General features: G+C 40.9%; 1 protein-coding gene across 1 annotated transcript in view; it reads left to right on the top strand.

Moving 5' to 3' along the window:
- LOC136862721 (cadherin-like and PC-esterase domain-containing protein 1) overlaps positions 1 to 14387 on the top strand; it is a 1291344-nt gene that overhangs the window by 516128 nt on the left and 760829 nt on the right. The window contains exon 8 of the mRNA XM_067138943.2: positions 14 to 236. Coding sequence (XP_066995044.2) covers positions 14 to 236 — 223 coding nt within the window. The remainder of the gene's footprint in view (positions 1 to 13; positions 237 to 14387) is intronic.

Below are 14387 nucleotides of genomic sequence, written 5' to 3'. Positions count from 1 at the left end.
AAGTATGTTTCAGGTGTGACGGGGATGCAGTGCCTTATCTCTCACGCCCTGTGTCTCACCCAGGACGACTTGGCGTCTCTCTTGACTGCACGACGCGAGGATCTCAACAGCGGTGACTTCCGTCGTATCTACCCATCTCCATCTGGCGGCCGGCACTCCTCATTCGTGCACGAGCTTCAACAGCTGATGTTGCAAGATCCCGGGAACATGTTCCAGGAAGCCAACTTTCTGCTCAGGTTAGCGTCGTTTACTTCAGATGAGCAAGTGAACGCCGAAACAATACTGCAAAAGAGAGAGGAATAAATGTATCTTATTTAATAGTTGTATCAATTACTATAAGACATGCAATTGAATGTTTATATGCAGTGCTATACGTTCCCATCTATTAGGGCATTAAATATATTCTATGAAACGTGACTGAAATTAACAAATATAGGATATCTTGTGTTTCATGATCAATTGTGAATGATATCAAGTTTACCTCGAAAAGAACGGTTCAATATACTTAATATGTTCGTTACATCAGTTGACTTCATACAAATTAGTTTGAAGGATTTGAAGTAGTAAACGAAGTTATGTTTCTGAGAAATATGTATGATATACTTGTTGTATAGCTTAGTTTCTACCGTCATGTTGCAAGAACTCCTCGTAAAAATTCACAGTACCAGGGTCGTTTTATTGATGAGTACGATCTTTGGGACTAAGAGCGGTCATAGACATGATTGTTCCTGTCGGAAATGCGGAAGAAGCACTTCTTTATCAGCACCTTTCGGAAATTCAAGAGTAATACATACCTTTATAGTCAGTCAAAGAGCATTTGAGGTGCAGCCAATACTACATGTTTCGTTGTGTGGAATCTGTTATTCTCTGCAGTCGACAAGGGTGAGAAAAGTGTCTCCTTACCTTATGCAGCACGAGAAGGATCCTGTTTCATCCTCTGTGGTGTGATAACATTTCTCCAGACGTTATGGATTACTAGGAGTATGGAGAGATCGTAGAATGATACCTTGTAAAAGAGCGAGTGAAATAAACGTGAGCGAACCTTTCCCAAATACATATGGTTTCATCTAGTGACGTGGTAAACCATATAAAATATGCAATAACCTCTGCGTTAATGTTCTCTTCGAGGTTGTAGAGTCGGGCTCGGTGAATAGAAGCTCCGAATTTAGCGTTTAGTTCAGCGACGAATGTGTTACTTAAATGCTTCAATCTGTAGAACTGTGTTATGATATGATAGCATGTCTACCAGGTGTATACATAAGAATGAATTTATTAGCGTTCCCCTTTGATTGCGGTAAGGGTCCGACGTAGTCTATATATAGGCGCTTCATCGGGCGCGACGCTTGATGAGAAGATAATAGACTTAGCTTAGTGGACAAGGTGGACTTACTAAACAAGCAAAATTTACAAGCTTTTACCAATTTTCGAATTTCGCTGTCCATACCATTCCAAATGAACATCTCTCGGATCTTTTCCCGAGTTTGGAAGATGCCTAAGTGCCCCCCTAGTAGGGATTCATGATCGTACTTGAAAATCATAGGCACAAGAACAGCTGGAACCACAACTTTCATTTTTTGGTCATGCCTCGACGGGCAACACAAAACCCCGCTTCTCAATACATAAGGGACGACATGTTCCCCAGAAGAAAGGGCTTCAATATTAGGAGCCAGCACGGGATCTTCACGTTGGTACTTTTCAATATCCCGAAACAACATGGGGCATCAGTTAGAATGGCATTAATAGCCGAAGGTATGGACGCGGGAAGAGAAGAACTATCTTCCTGCTCGGTGGTCTCCAGGTCGTGAGAAAACATGCGGCTTAATCCATCCGCCACGACATTTTCAGATACTTTGATATGACTCGCATCAAACTGGAAGGCAGAAATCCTGATGGCCCAACGGGCTATACGACCAATACGACGCGGCCTAGCTAATACCCAACTTAAGGCTTGGTTATCAGTTTATAGGTCGAACTTGACATGTTCCGGATAGAGTCGGAACTTCACTAGTGCAAATAAAACTGCCAAACCCTCAAATTCATAGATATAATATTTGGCCTCTTAAGCCGATAATGTCCTAGAAGCATAGGCGATGGGTCGCCTTCCGAGTTCTGTTTCCTGAAGAAGGACAGCAGCCACCACCGATGATGAGGCGTCGGTTTGTACAATGAATTTCTTTGAAAAATCTGGCATTGCAAGAACAGGGGCGTTGCAAAAAGCTAATTTCGGATTTTTGAAAGCGGCTTGTTGAGACGGCCCACATTCAAATTTGATGCCTTTCCTACGGAGTAAGTTCAGGGGCGCCGCTCTGTTAGCGAAGTTAGGAATAAATTTTCTGAAGAAATTTACCATGCCGATGAACCTGGCAATACCTTTGATGTCCTTAGGAGGTTTGAAATCACGGATGGCCTGTTTTCTAGAATGATCAATACAAAACCCCATCGGGTGACACAATATGTACTAGGAATGACGTACCGAGCTCGATAGCTGCAGTCGCTTAAGTGCGGCCAGTGTCCAGTATTCGGGAGATAGTAGGTTCGAACCCCACTATCGGCAGCCCTGAAGATGGTTTTCCGTGGTTTCCCATTTTCACACCAGGCAAATGCTGGGGATGTACCTTAATTAAGGCCACGGCCACTTCCTTCCCACTCCTAGCCATTTCCTGTCCCATCGTCGCCATAAGACCTATCTGTGTCGGTGCGACGTAAAACAACTAGCAAAAAAAAGGAATGACGTACATGGTTTAGCAAAAGCTACCTTAGATAACTTCACAGTCATCCCGGCCTTACGAAGGCGATTGAGTACCTCCTTTAGGTGATCTAGGTGTTCTTCAAAGGTCTCAGAATATACGACATCATCAAGATAGTGATACAAGTATTCAAATCTGATGTCGGAGAATACCCTGTCCAGCAGTCTAGTGAGAACAGCTGCCCCCGTGGGGAGCACGAAAGGCACGCGGTTGTACTCATACAAGTTCCAGTCCGTGGCAAAAGCAGTTATATGTTTCGATTCTTCAGCTATAGGGATCTGGTTGTACGTCTGATTAAGGTCTAAGATGGTAAAGAACTTGGCTTTCCGAAACCGTGGAAAACAAAAATGAAGGTCAGGAATAGGCACAGATTTTAACACCACCTTACAATTTAAAGCCCTATAATCTATCACAGGCCTGAAGCCACCTTGGGGTTTCGACACCATAAAATGGGCGATGAATACTCCGACTTAGAGGGTCGAATAATACCGTCCTTTAACATCTGATCGATGATCACTTTAAGAGCCTTTTTCTAGGCGAAGACAGCCTATAGGGTGGAAACCTAACTGGGATCGAATCCGTAACCTCAATCTCGTAATCGATAAGGTTAGTAACACCAAGATTATCAGAAAATACATCTGGAAACGACTGACACCTAAAATTTCTAATGGAGAGGAATTAGCCGAAACGCATTGGACTGAAGACGAACAATAATCAGAAAACTTACAGTCTTTATTTTAGAATACCATTCAGCCGAAATTATAGAACACACGCTCCCTGAGTCTAATAAGGCCGTCACGGGTTCACTATTCATTTCAATTTTAAGAAATGGTACAAGTGCGGGGGTCTCCGCCGCAATTCTGAGGCATTCTTTAGGGCATTAAAATGATGGATTAGAAGAGCTTTTACACTTACCCAAGCTTTCGTTGGGTTTAACAAAGGGTGAGCCTTGGGAAGATGAACATGCCGACTCAGCCAGTGACACTAGTCACTTTATATTATTGGAGTTCGCGGAGGTTGCACAAGAAGTTGAGCAGGAGTGGGTGCTATTGACATTAGGGCAATTTTTGACGAGGTGGGTAAACGCGCCGCATTTGAAACATCCTTAAGATTGTAATATCGTGGTCGCCGCGATATTTACATAACTTGATTGCCCACTCGAATTTATTGTGTAACATGTATCACATGTAATTTTATTCATTATTAACGTCCATCATCATCATTTATGTAATTGGTACGTAAGAACGAGAAATAATTTTTAATTGTAATATATTAGAATATTCCGTTGAAATGCTAAGTCAGTAGGTCTTGCGCTAACAGGCTACTTGGTGTCTTGTAATAATCCAGGAAGGTTAATTTTGGAAGGTTCTTGGAAATGTACGCAACAGTACGACGGAAGGACATAATTTTGTTGTTGGGACGCTAAATCACCCCGTATCACATGCTCCTATCAGAAGGGCTTTTTCTGTCAAGGACAGACACTACACCTATATATCGACATGGTAACGCCGTACGTCGTCTCTCATTGGAACGAGATGCCATGTGACTTCTAGGGAGGAAGTGGGAATGTGAATAGGATTTATATAGATCTACACTGCGTGGTGAAGATCATTCTGCATCCAGCTTTCTTGAATCTCCATTCTCAGGTAGTCCACAGTTTTTTTAGAGAGTCGCTCTGCTATCTGAGTGCATCGCTTATGAGGTACTTACACTCAATATTTCTTATCGTCTCTGTGAGACTTACTCAGTTTATTTAGAAAGCCAAGTTCATATAATATAGAAGGACTGGATGTTTCCAGTCCTCTCTATCCAATTAATTCCGATGTGGAATTTCATATTGTAAGGCTGGTACTATGTTTTTGGTACGCAGCAAAATAGGGAGTGATAGATTCAGGGTGGAATCCATTCCATGAAGCAGATGCCGAGGATGATGCTGTTGGAAGAGGGACGACAACTATCAACCACGGATGCTGACGACGAAAAGATCAACCTCCGGTGAGCATTAGCTAGCCCTGTTATCGCAAGTCCGCGCGTGTTGTGTTTAATTGTAATCTCAGTCAGTAATTTTCAATTTTGGGAAGAACTCGTTTTCATGTAATGTCATCCTTTTATGGAATAAAACATTTCCTCTTTGTACACCGTTAAATAATTTATTTTTAGTAGGTTCCCTATGTTTTTCCACATAGTATTTAATGGTTAGTATCCTTATACCTCACGACCGGGATAGTCTCATTAAATTACGTTTAGTATTTTTAGATCTAAATTCGCTTTCAAATTACAATTAATTTCGAAGCCTGGCGTCCAGCTTGTAATTGTTGTTAATTATATTGATAGTAACTCGTAGGCATGTTAATCACGATCGCCATTGAGGAGCAAGGTCTTAACGACAGTTTATCTTATCAGAATTTAGTTTATTCTGGTGTTTGATCCGTTACAAGATGACCCTGCTCCATTCTTTGTCCCACTCGATTTTATCACTGGACACTTCTTACGTAGATGTTCCGTCGACCCATAAGCGTAGCATTTACGGGTGGTGGAAGTTCGGCGAGGTGAAGGCCGAAAACTATTAGAAGACGGAGGGGGTTCTTTCGCAACTCTTAAGGTGTCGGCATACCTTACCCCTTCGGCTGAGACCACTATAGCCTCTAATTCTGAAAAGCTTTGAGGGCGCGACGCGAAATACAAATACGACCTATAGGACGGGGAAGTACCTTCAACAATCGTCTGCACAATTTGATCTTCAGGGAAATGAAGAGCGAATACCCTGGTGTAAAACTTAATATCTTGAATGAAGTCAGCAAGATTTTCGTCCAGTCGCTGTACTCTGAAATAGTACTTTTGGATTAATGATGACATGGCTCGAGCCGGAATGAAGTTAGCCAGCAGATGAGCGTGGAAGTCTTCAATGGGAGATTGCTCAGCTATTGCTTTAACTATCTTGTCCGAGAGGAAACCTATAGAGCAAGGGTATACAATTTGAAGAATATGTGAATGAGAGAGAGAAAACACTAGAGCATGATCTTGAAATTCAACAAGGAACCTGAGAAATGGCATTACTTCGTAAGTGGAGTTTACTGAAAATTTAGCAATTCTCCTAAGTAACATAACCAATGGATGAGGCAAACTACTAAACCCAGGTGACATAATAGGTATCGGCCTAGAAGGTTTAGAATTCTCTAACACCGCATTATTTAAAAAGAAAAGTGGAATTTGTGTACGACAATCACACTCATTTTCCAACGGGGCATAAGTTTGTTGAGTTACCACAGATTTCCTACTATCTACACCTTTGGAAGAAACCTCCTTAGCAGACAAGTTGATTAAAGGGGCTTGATCGGTTTTGGGAGCAGCTGCCCCGGTCAAAAATTGACTAACTCTATTTGACATTTCTGATAGATGGTCAACTAAATTACTAGCCTCCTTAGCATGATCTTCTTTTAATTTTAGAGACAATAGGTCCCTAGCCCTGTTATAAAAATGGAACAATCTAGCCTGTTACTCTTCTAAGTTGGTTAGCAGAAGGATCGCTCACTTCAAAAAATCTAACTACAGACGCTAGCTCGGTGGTGTTGTCCATGATAGTGGAGAGAGCCTCATCAATTTCCTTTTCTCCCAAAATTGGTACACAAATAGGCAATTCTAGGGATTCTTTAAGTTTGGCAGTATCTGCCGCAACCGTGCCTCCGGATTGCACATTTCTAATGAGTAACTCATAAATCAATTGCTCCTTGCCCAAGTACCCTGGATGGAAGACTTCGCAAGGGCTAGACATGACAATAGGAAACTTACAAATTTAGAAAAATTCCCAACGACCGAGAAAATTCTTAGAGTTCGGATAGGTGTCTATCCTAGCCGACAAAAGGGCTTACTTTAGATCCATTCAATCACGCTCTGCTACCACTTGTTACGGGACACCCGTGGAGCAGAACAGGTTAAAGTAGGTGCCGGGGGTGAATGGGTCTATCTACAATATAAAATTTCATTTAAAACTTAATGAAAGGTTATATTTCTTTAGAATAACAATATAACAGGTACAATTAGCAATCTTGAATCAGGAATAAGAAAATAAAAGATTAGTGATTTTTACAGATTCTGGGCTTCAAGCACCTAGTGTTACAATTCCAGAGATAACGGATCCAGTTTACAACTTTAATTCAAACAAGGAATAATTTACTCATGGGCAGAATTCCCCTAATTCAAGAGCACCTGCTCCCAAAATACAATATCTAGCCTTCCAGAGGCACTCTTTACTATTAAAAAACTTTGAAAAAGAGCTAACAGGCACTCAGTTTCTTACGGCCCACTCAAGGCAACATTACATCAAAATTTACAATCTCTGGCCTCTCAAGCCACAATTTACATCTTGAATTGGTTTTTACACAGTACCCAAACTACAGGGCCTTTGCGAAAAGGAACAGCTTAAATAAACGGCCCGAACACAAACTGAAGGGAGCGTACCCAGCGCTCCAAGATAATGAAAAATTTAAAGACCTACAGGGCTCTCGGCCGAAGAAACTGGGGCTAGTCCCAAACTACTGCGGTGGCTCGAATGGAAATCACTTTAATACATGACCGAAACGAAAGGTTGCGAAACGTAGCCACCTCAAACCAAGATGAAGGGGAGCTCGAGAGGGTAACTCACTCTCTATCCCCGATTTACAATTAAAGATTTATGAAGTTTTTACATTAGCGAAAAAGGTTATATTTTAGAAATGTATTGTTACATAATTAAAGACTCGGACCTTCCCCTCGAATAAAGCTGCGGATGTAGCAAAAAGGATAGAATTTACGTGGCCATTACCTTGTAGATGTTCTGCTGACCGAAGAAAGAGGCGACCCCACCTCCTGCCTTAACACACACACAGAAAGACGATGATCAATTGACAAAGAAACATGAAAAGCCGCAGTTTATATACCCTCAGGGAAGGTTCCGGAGAATTCAAGACTAATCAGGACACACCCTCTTAATTTTTATTTGGTAGATTCAAAATGAACAAGAAATGCGGGATTTTTTGAAAATGAATTACCAAAATTTATGATTGGTCCGATTCAAAACTGGTGGAAAGAAAAGGAAGTGTTGCCAATCCAAAAATAAATGAACATAGATTCAGTCATAAAAACCTAGAAATACGAAACTTCTTTAAGTTGTAAGTTCTTTCACCTTGCACCAGAGTGCATGGCCATAGTTTTGGTAGTGTCATCTGTGGAAAAATGTCCAAACTTCTTGATGAATGGCAAACAAAACAAGGAGAAATTCAGTCACTTTAGGAAACTTCACAATAACAAAATTACTTAATATTTCAGTGGTGACATCTTCTGATTAAAGTTCCAAGCTCGTGTAGTATCAGTTTCACCTTTTGATAAATAGAGGAGTTCATTAGGGCGGTTATTTTAAATGAGCGGTGTTGAGGTGTACCTCCCGGTACAATTATTATTATTATTATTATTATTATTATTATTATTATTATTATTATTATTATTATTATTATTATTATTATTATTATTATTATTATTAAACAAGAAAGGAAACATGATTTATCAATTTAAAATATGCATTAAGGTGATCCGTTGGTTCACAGAAGTTGACAGGATATTCCGCAAATATAATCAACACCAAATTATCTTTAATCTTGATTATCTGGAGTTCATTTCTGTCCAGATAAATAAATATCACGGTTAACTAAAGTAAATTAGGCGCATGGTACGAGGTGCACTGAAACAATGTGTAGAGAAACAAAACTCGTGCACTGAGACTTAAAATAACTTTAATGTTAACGAAATATATAAGAAAGAAACAATACGTAGTTATCTTACAAAAGGCACTTTGGATTTGTTATTTGAAAAACGCCATAGCACTAGCTTACTTCTCTATTAATATTATTGTGAAACGTAGTCCGTTATATTGATAATATACATTTAACTTGAACTTGTTTCTAAAAAATATAATAGTGGTTTCTATGTCCTGCGATGTGCAAAATTACCGCCAATACCATAAAAAGAATTCATCTTTAGAGACAGTGAATAAATCTAATTACATGAGAATCGTCGCCATAAGACCTATCTGTGTCGGCGCGACGTAAAGCCCCTAGCAAGAAAAAGTTTCATGAGAAGGACGATGTGAGCAATAACAGAACCGTTTGACTTTCGGGAACGGTAACGTGTTAGATATATACTCGGGGAAGGGAATTGGAGGGGGGAAGGGGCAGGAGAGTACTAGCGAAGAGGGCTACAGAAAATAATTGATTAAACACTGTTTAATGACTTGATTGCCAACGGCCGTAGCCGTGTTGAAACACCGGATCCCGTGAGATCTCCGAAGTTAAGCAACATTGGGCGTGGTCAGGAGTTGGATGGGTTGCCACGCGCTGTTGTTGGGGGTAAGGGAATGGAGGAGCGGAAAGGAACTGGCCACCCTACCGCACGTAAACTCCGGCTCAGGAACACCTCTGCGGAGGTTCGGACCTGCCTTCGGGCAGAATAACCCTTACCCTTACCTAATGACTTGATTAACACGTTTGTAAGAGGGACTATTTTCAGTTACAGAGATCAGGTATCCTGAAACTATTTCCTAAGCACAGTACAATTCAAATGAAATAATCAAATAAACCAGAACAAAACTATTAAAAATAAATTTAACAGTAAAATAAGTAATTCAACGTTAAAAATAAATGTAAATATTTCCGTTACATGATTAAGGTATGTAAGTGAACGTTTAACAACTTAGGTTTAAGTTCTATTTCATATACTAAATTAATCGATTAAAATCCTGCATATCAATAGTAATTTCATACGTACTATTTACTATTGCAACATTTTCTACGATCGTAATTTATACTAATATTATAACTAATAATTTAGGGGCGGGCTGAGTGGCTCAGATAGTTGAGGCGCGGGCCTTCTTGGCAGGTTCGACCCTGGCTCAGTCCGATGCTATTTGAAGGTGCTCAAATACGTCAGCCTCATGCCGGTAGATTTACTGGCACGTAAAAGAACTCCTGCGGGACAAAATTCCAGCACGTCGGCGTCTCAAAAGATCGTAAACGTGGTTAGATTGACGTAAAAACAATAACATTATTATTAATAATTTATGTTCAAGACAGTTTGTGTGGTATAAGAGTTTAAAATACTCACTGTAGGTTTTGCTTGGTTTGTCTTCCCAAACGTCGATAAATAAGTGCAACATATCACCCGCCACTTCATAATAAATATATCAGAATACATCATGTGATGTTTAGTAAAATACGTGCAAATTTGCCAGTGGCGTAGCCATGCTGAAACTCCAGATTCCGCGAAATCTCTGAAGTTAAGCAAAATTTGGCATGGACACCACATCGATGAGTAGGCACGTGCTGTTGGCTATAGGAGAATCGGAAAGGAACAGGCCACCCTTCTGCAAATAAATACCGGATCAGGATGCTTGCTCAGTCCCTGGTTTATCTGGAAGCAAACTTAGGTTTGGACAAGGTAATATTTACATAAGAAAACAATGGTAAACTATCTCTCTCTTCATCACGTGCCTCCTCATTATAGCACTACCATCGGTGTTTGATGCTTCCCCATAACAACATAACTTTTGGAGTTGCCTTTTGAGGATTCGGTTAGTTTCCAGGCTGAAGGCTTAACAGAAGGATGTGTGAAGTTAATTAGTTTATTTGGAACAATCCTAATATTTTGCAAAAGAAGACGATTAGGCAACTTAAGTTTGACTTTCAAGATATTCAATCTCCAAATATCAATCATTTTACACCTAATTTACGATCCAACATTTAAGTGAACTCATCTATCAAGTTAACATTTTTGAGTTGGATTACATAATAAGTAAAACATCATTTGTCTATCTAAAGGTAATGCATTGCAGGGTATGAATCTTTTCAAATATCGCTGAATGTCACATTCAAGAGGTAATCTGACTATTCCCCTGCAAACGAACTCACCAACAAGATACTGATATTTACAGCTGAGAACACTGCGTACTTGGGTTGCTCAAGACGAAACTGACGTAATTTAGCACATGGCGAGAACAACGTCTCCTGCTATTTGGTACTAAGTAGCAAAGGAAACGCAGAGCTATAGTAGAGAACAGTTGGAAATTCAAATCGTACAGTACCTGTAGATTAACTACCTCACTTTCTGCACCAATTATTAGCTTACGGAAGAAAGCTAAAGTTTTCAATTTAAAGTTTAAAATGTTTCAATTTATAACACTGAACATTTTCCTTCGTTTATTAATGAATATCCAGGATTTTGATAGGGTAACATAATAGACTGTCTGCTGTCATTTCTTGATAGATACAGTACTTTTGCATCCATCTCTTCGGATGGGGCACAGCAGAGTGTAAATTCCACTGAAGTCCCTGTCTCATCCATGGCTGTGACAATATGGAAGCTGCTGGGGTATGGGTGGTCCTGATATGTGACATTCGGAGTGTTATGAAAGGTGTTGCTCATAGGGTTAGTCGTGCTACAATAGCAATGCTTGGCCCGGTGAGGAAACCAATGGCAAATTACCTCACCCTTCATCATGCCTAGTACGCCTCATTTCAATGCTGCCATTGGTTTTTGTGGTTTTCCTAAGACTGGTGATGCCATTAGAGGATCCAACCAGCCTCTGGGCTGATGACCTAACAGACAGACAACATAACAGAATAATATTTTGCACAGAGGCACTACAGCATAAGTTTCTCAAATGCATTACCAATCTACCGCAAACGTATAAATACATTCAGTAGCACAGTACGATCGCTACAGCAAAGCAAAGCAAAGCAGTCACCTCCGTACAGGCCATGAAGGCCCTTGGAGGAGTGGAAGGTAAAGGCTTCCACCATTGTTAACCTCGATACGTGATGGGGTAGAGTGGTTAGCTCTACGCCCGGCCGCCTTTGCCCCCAGGAATTAACCTGGTGCTCATTTTTAGTGCAGACTGAGTGAACCTCAGGGCCATATGCACCTCCGGAAGTGGAAATATATTTTCTTAAATTTTACGACTTTCTGACGGGGATTCGAACCCACGTCCTGTCGGGCGAACCGAGCACGCCTTTACCGCCTCGGCCAGGCAGCCCATACGATCGCTACAGAAGGGTGATTATCAAGAACATTTCATTAAATTGTCTGCTATAAATAATTCATTAAGTTCCTGACATAAGAATACAGTTACCTAACCTAACCTAATCTCATGGCACTACAGCCCTAAAGGGCCTTGGCCTACCAAGCGACCGCTGCTCAGCCCGAAGGCCTTCAGATTACGAGGTGTCGTGTGGTCAGCATGACGAATCCTCTCGGCCGTTATTCTTGGCTTTCTAGACCGGGAAAGCACAATTACAATAATAGATAATTGGTACATACCCTGCAACCAAATCATGTAACGTAGCCCATTAACACAATGCACGGGCAGAGAGGCACATTCATCGTCGTAACCCAATCACTACTGGAGAGTAATGAGTTATGGAATGAGTTCCATTATCAAACAGATTCCACTATCCAATCTAGACTTAAACATCGCTTATTTGACTATACTACGCGTGACGTTCCTATTAGGGAATAAAATATTAACGCTGCAAATGGGTTATAGCCCTAGTAAGTAGTTGCACTATAATAAACCTTTACCTTAATTTTTTGTGTTAAGCAACATAATACAAACGTGAGAGAAATTGGTGATGTTACGTAGTGCCCGAATTTTTTTCAGTAGTAGATTAGAATGAAAACTCCTCAACTCCTAATTTACTAAATTATCTCACAGTGTAGAGTGATCCGTTTATAACTTTGCTTGGTGTGTGTTCGCGCGGATGTATGTGAGTGTGTAACTGTTGAACCATTTTTAACAATATAGCAAAGGAAAAATGTATCAAATTCCTTAAATCATTAAAATAAGTTAATGGGATTCCAATCAGGACTGATCAGACTACTCACTTGCTACGGTGGTATTCAAGGAAACAAGTGTTCCATCTCATTGCAGAGATAAATAAATACCTTCCACTTTAAACATTTTGAGTGAAGTCGTGATTTAGATTTCCTGGAAGAACACACCACTATCATCGCTATCCTCATCAAGTGTGCCTTCAACGCCAGAAACATTTCTCAATTGATTTACAATGTCATCTGAAACGATATTTCATAACTCCGAATCATTTCAAGAAAGAACAGAATATATAAGTGTAGTAGTAACAGCACAAATCCTAAACCAAACCCCATGGCTCAGCAGCCCCGAAGGACCTTGGACTACCAAGCGACCGCTGCTCAGCCCGAAGGCCTACAGGTTACGAGGTGTAGTGTGGTCAGCACGACGGATCCTCTCGGCCGTTATTCTTGGCTTTCCAGACCGGGACCGCTATGTCACCGTCAGATAGCTCCTTCCTCAATGTTAATCACGTAGGCTGAATGGACATCGAACCTGCCCTCAGATGCAGGTAAAACTCCCTGACATGGCCGGGAATCGAACCCGGGGCCTCCAGGTAAGAGGCAGGAACGCAACCCCTACACCGCAGGGCCGGACAGCACAAATAACCCTAAGAAATGTTTACCGGGCCAGTTAGCCGTGCGGTTAGGGGCGCGCAGCTGTGAGCTTGCATCCGGGAGATATGGGTTCGAACCCCACTGTCGGCAGCCCTGAAGATGGTTTCCCATTTTCACATCAGGCAAATGCTGGGGCTGTACCTTAGAAACCCATTAGCGCTGAGCGTTGCAATATGGCAACGATTTTCACGCCTTTTTCTTTTAGCACTGTTGGCAACAAGAAAGAATCTGGAAGACTGTAGTATCTTCCGACTGTTAGAAAAAATCTATTGTTGTGAAACATGAATGGTGGTCTGTTGGTTATTTTCAGATTACTGCGAAATGGCTGCCGGCTTCATGTAAGAAGGATAGGATAAAGTTTATAAATGAAGTTGACTCATTGGATTATGTTTAAAATAGAGCTGTGCACACTTCATTATATATGTTGTATGCATTTGAAATGGTACGGGCGCACAATGCCGTAGTAGTGCTTGTTGAATCCTTAGCGTTGCCATATGGCAACACTAGGCATTTATACTCAGTAAAATTGCTGCAGATGCCAGATCATGACACTTATCCTAATTCATACATCTTCGTTGCAAGAAGCCATTTTCCCCTTTAGAAGCACTGGATGTACTACTGACTGAGGATCTCGATGGTGATATTCTTGTGGAACCGCCCGATGTAAGTGTACTTACAGACGAGGACTTTGGTGATGAAGATCATGGGGGCTTATGGATTATCTCAGCTCTCGATTGTTACGTGTCAGTGCTGAAATGAAACTTGTAAATAATAAAAGTATTGGGATTAGTTACGACGGCGAAGGTGTGTTACCAGAGGACAAAGCGCCTTTTGTGTCGACTCATGCAAGATCTGTTTCAATACCCGATGCAGCGAAAGAGTGCGTAACTGATTGAGAAAATCATAAATCAAATTACAAACCAAGATAGACCGAAGGGGCTGATTTTGATGTAAGGTGACTGTTAACATTTCTGGAGCCTAATTACAGTAAGTGCGAATCTATGACTGTTGTTGGCATTTTTGTATTGTTTGCAGAAATCAGCTGATCGAACATTTAGTTCGAGAGACTAAAAAGTATGCAATGATTTTAAATTGACCGAGCTCGATAGCTGCAGTCGCTTAAGTGCGGCC

This window comes from Anabrus simplex, chromosome 2 (assembly GCF_040414725.1).
Source record: "Anabrus simplex isolate iqAnaSimp1 chromosome 2, ASM4041472v1, whole genome shotgun sequence".
NCBI classification, from domain to species: Eukaryota; Metazoa; Arthropoda; class Insecta; order Orthoptera; family Tettigoniidae; genus Anabrus; species Anabrus simplex.
The sequence above is the reverse complement of the archived record's forward strand: the minus strand, read 5'-3'. Positions and strand labels throughout refer to the sequence as shown.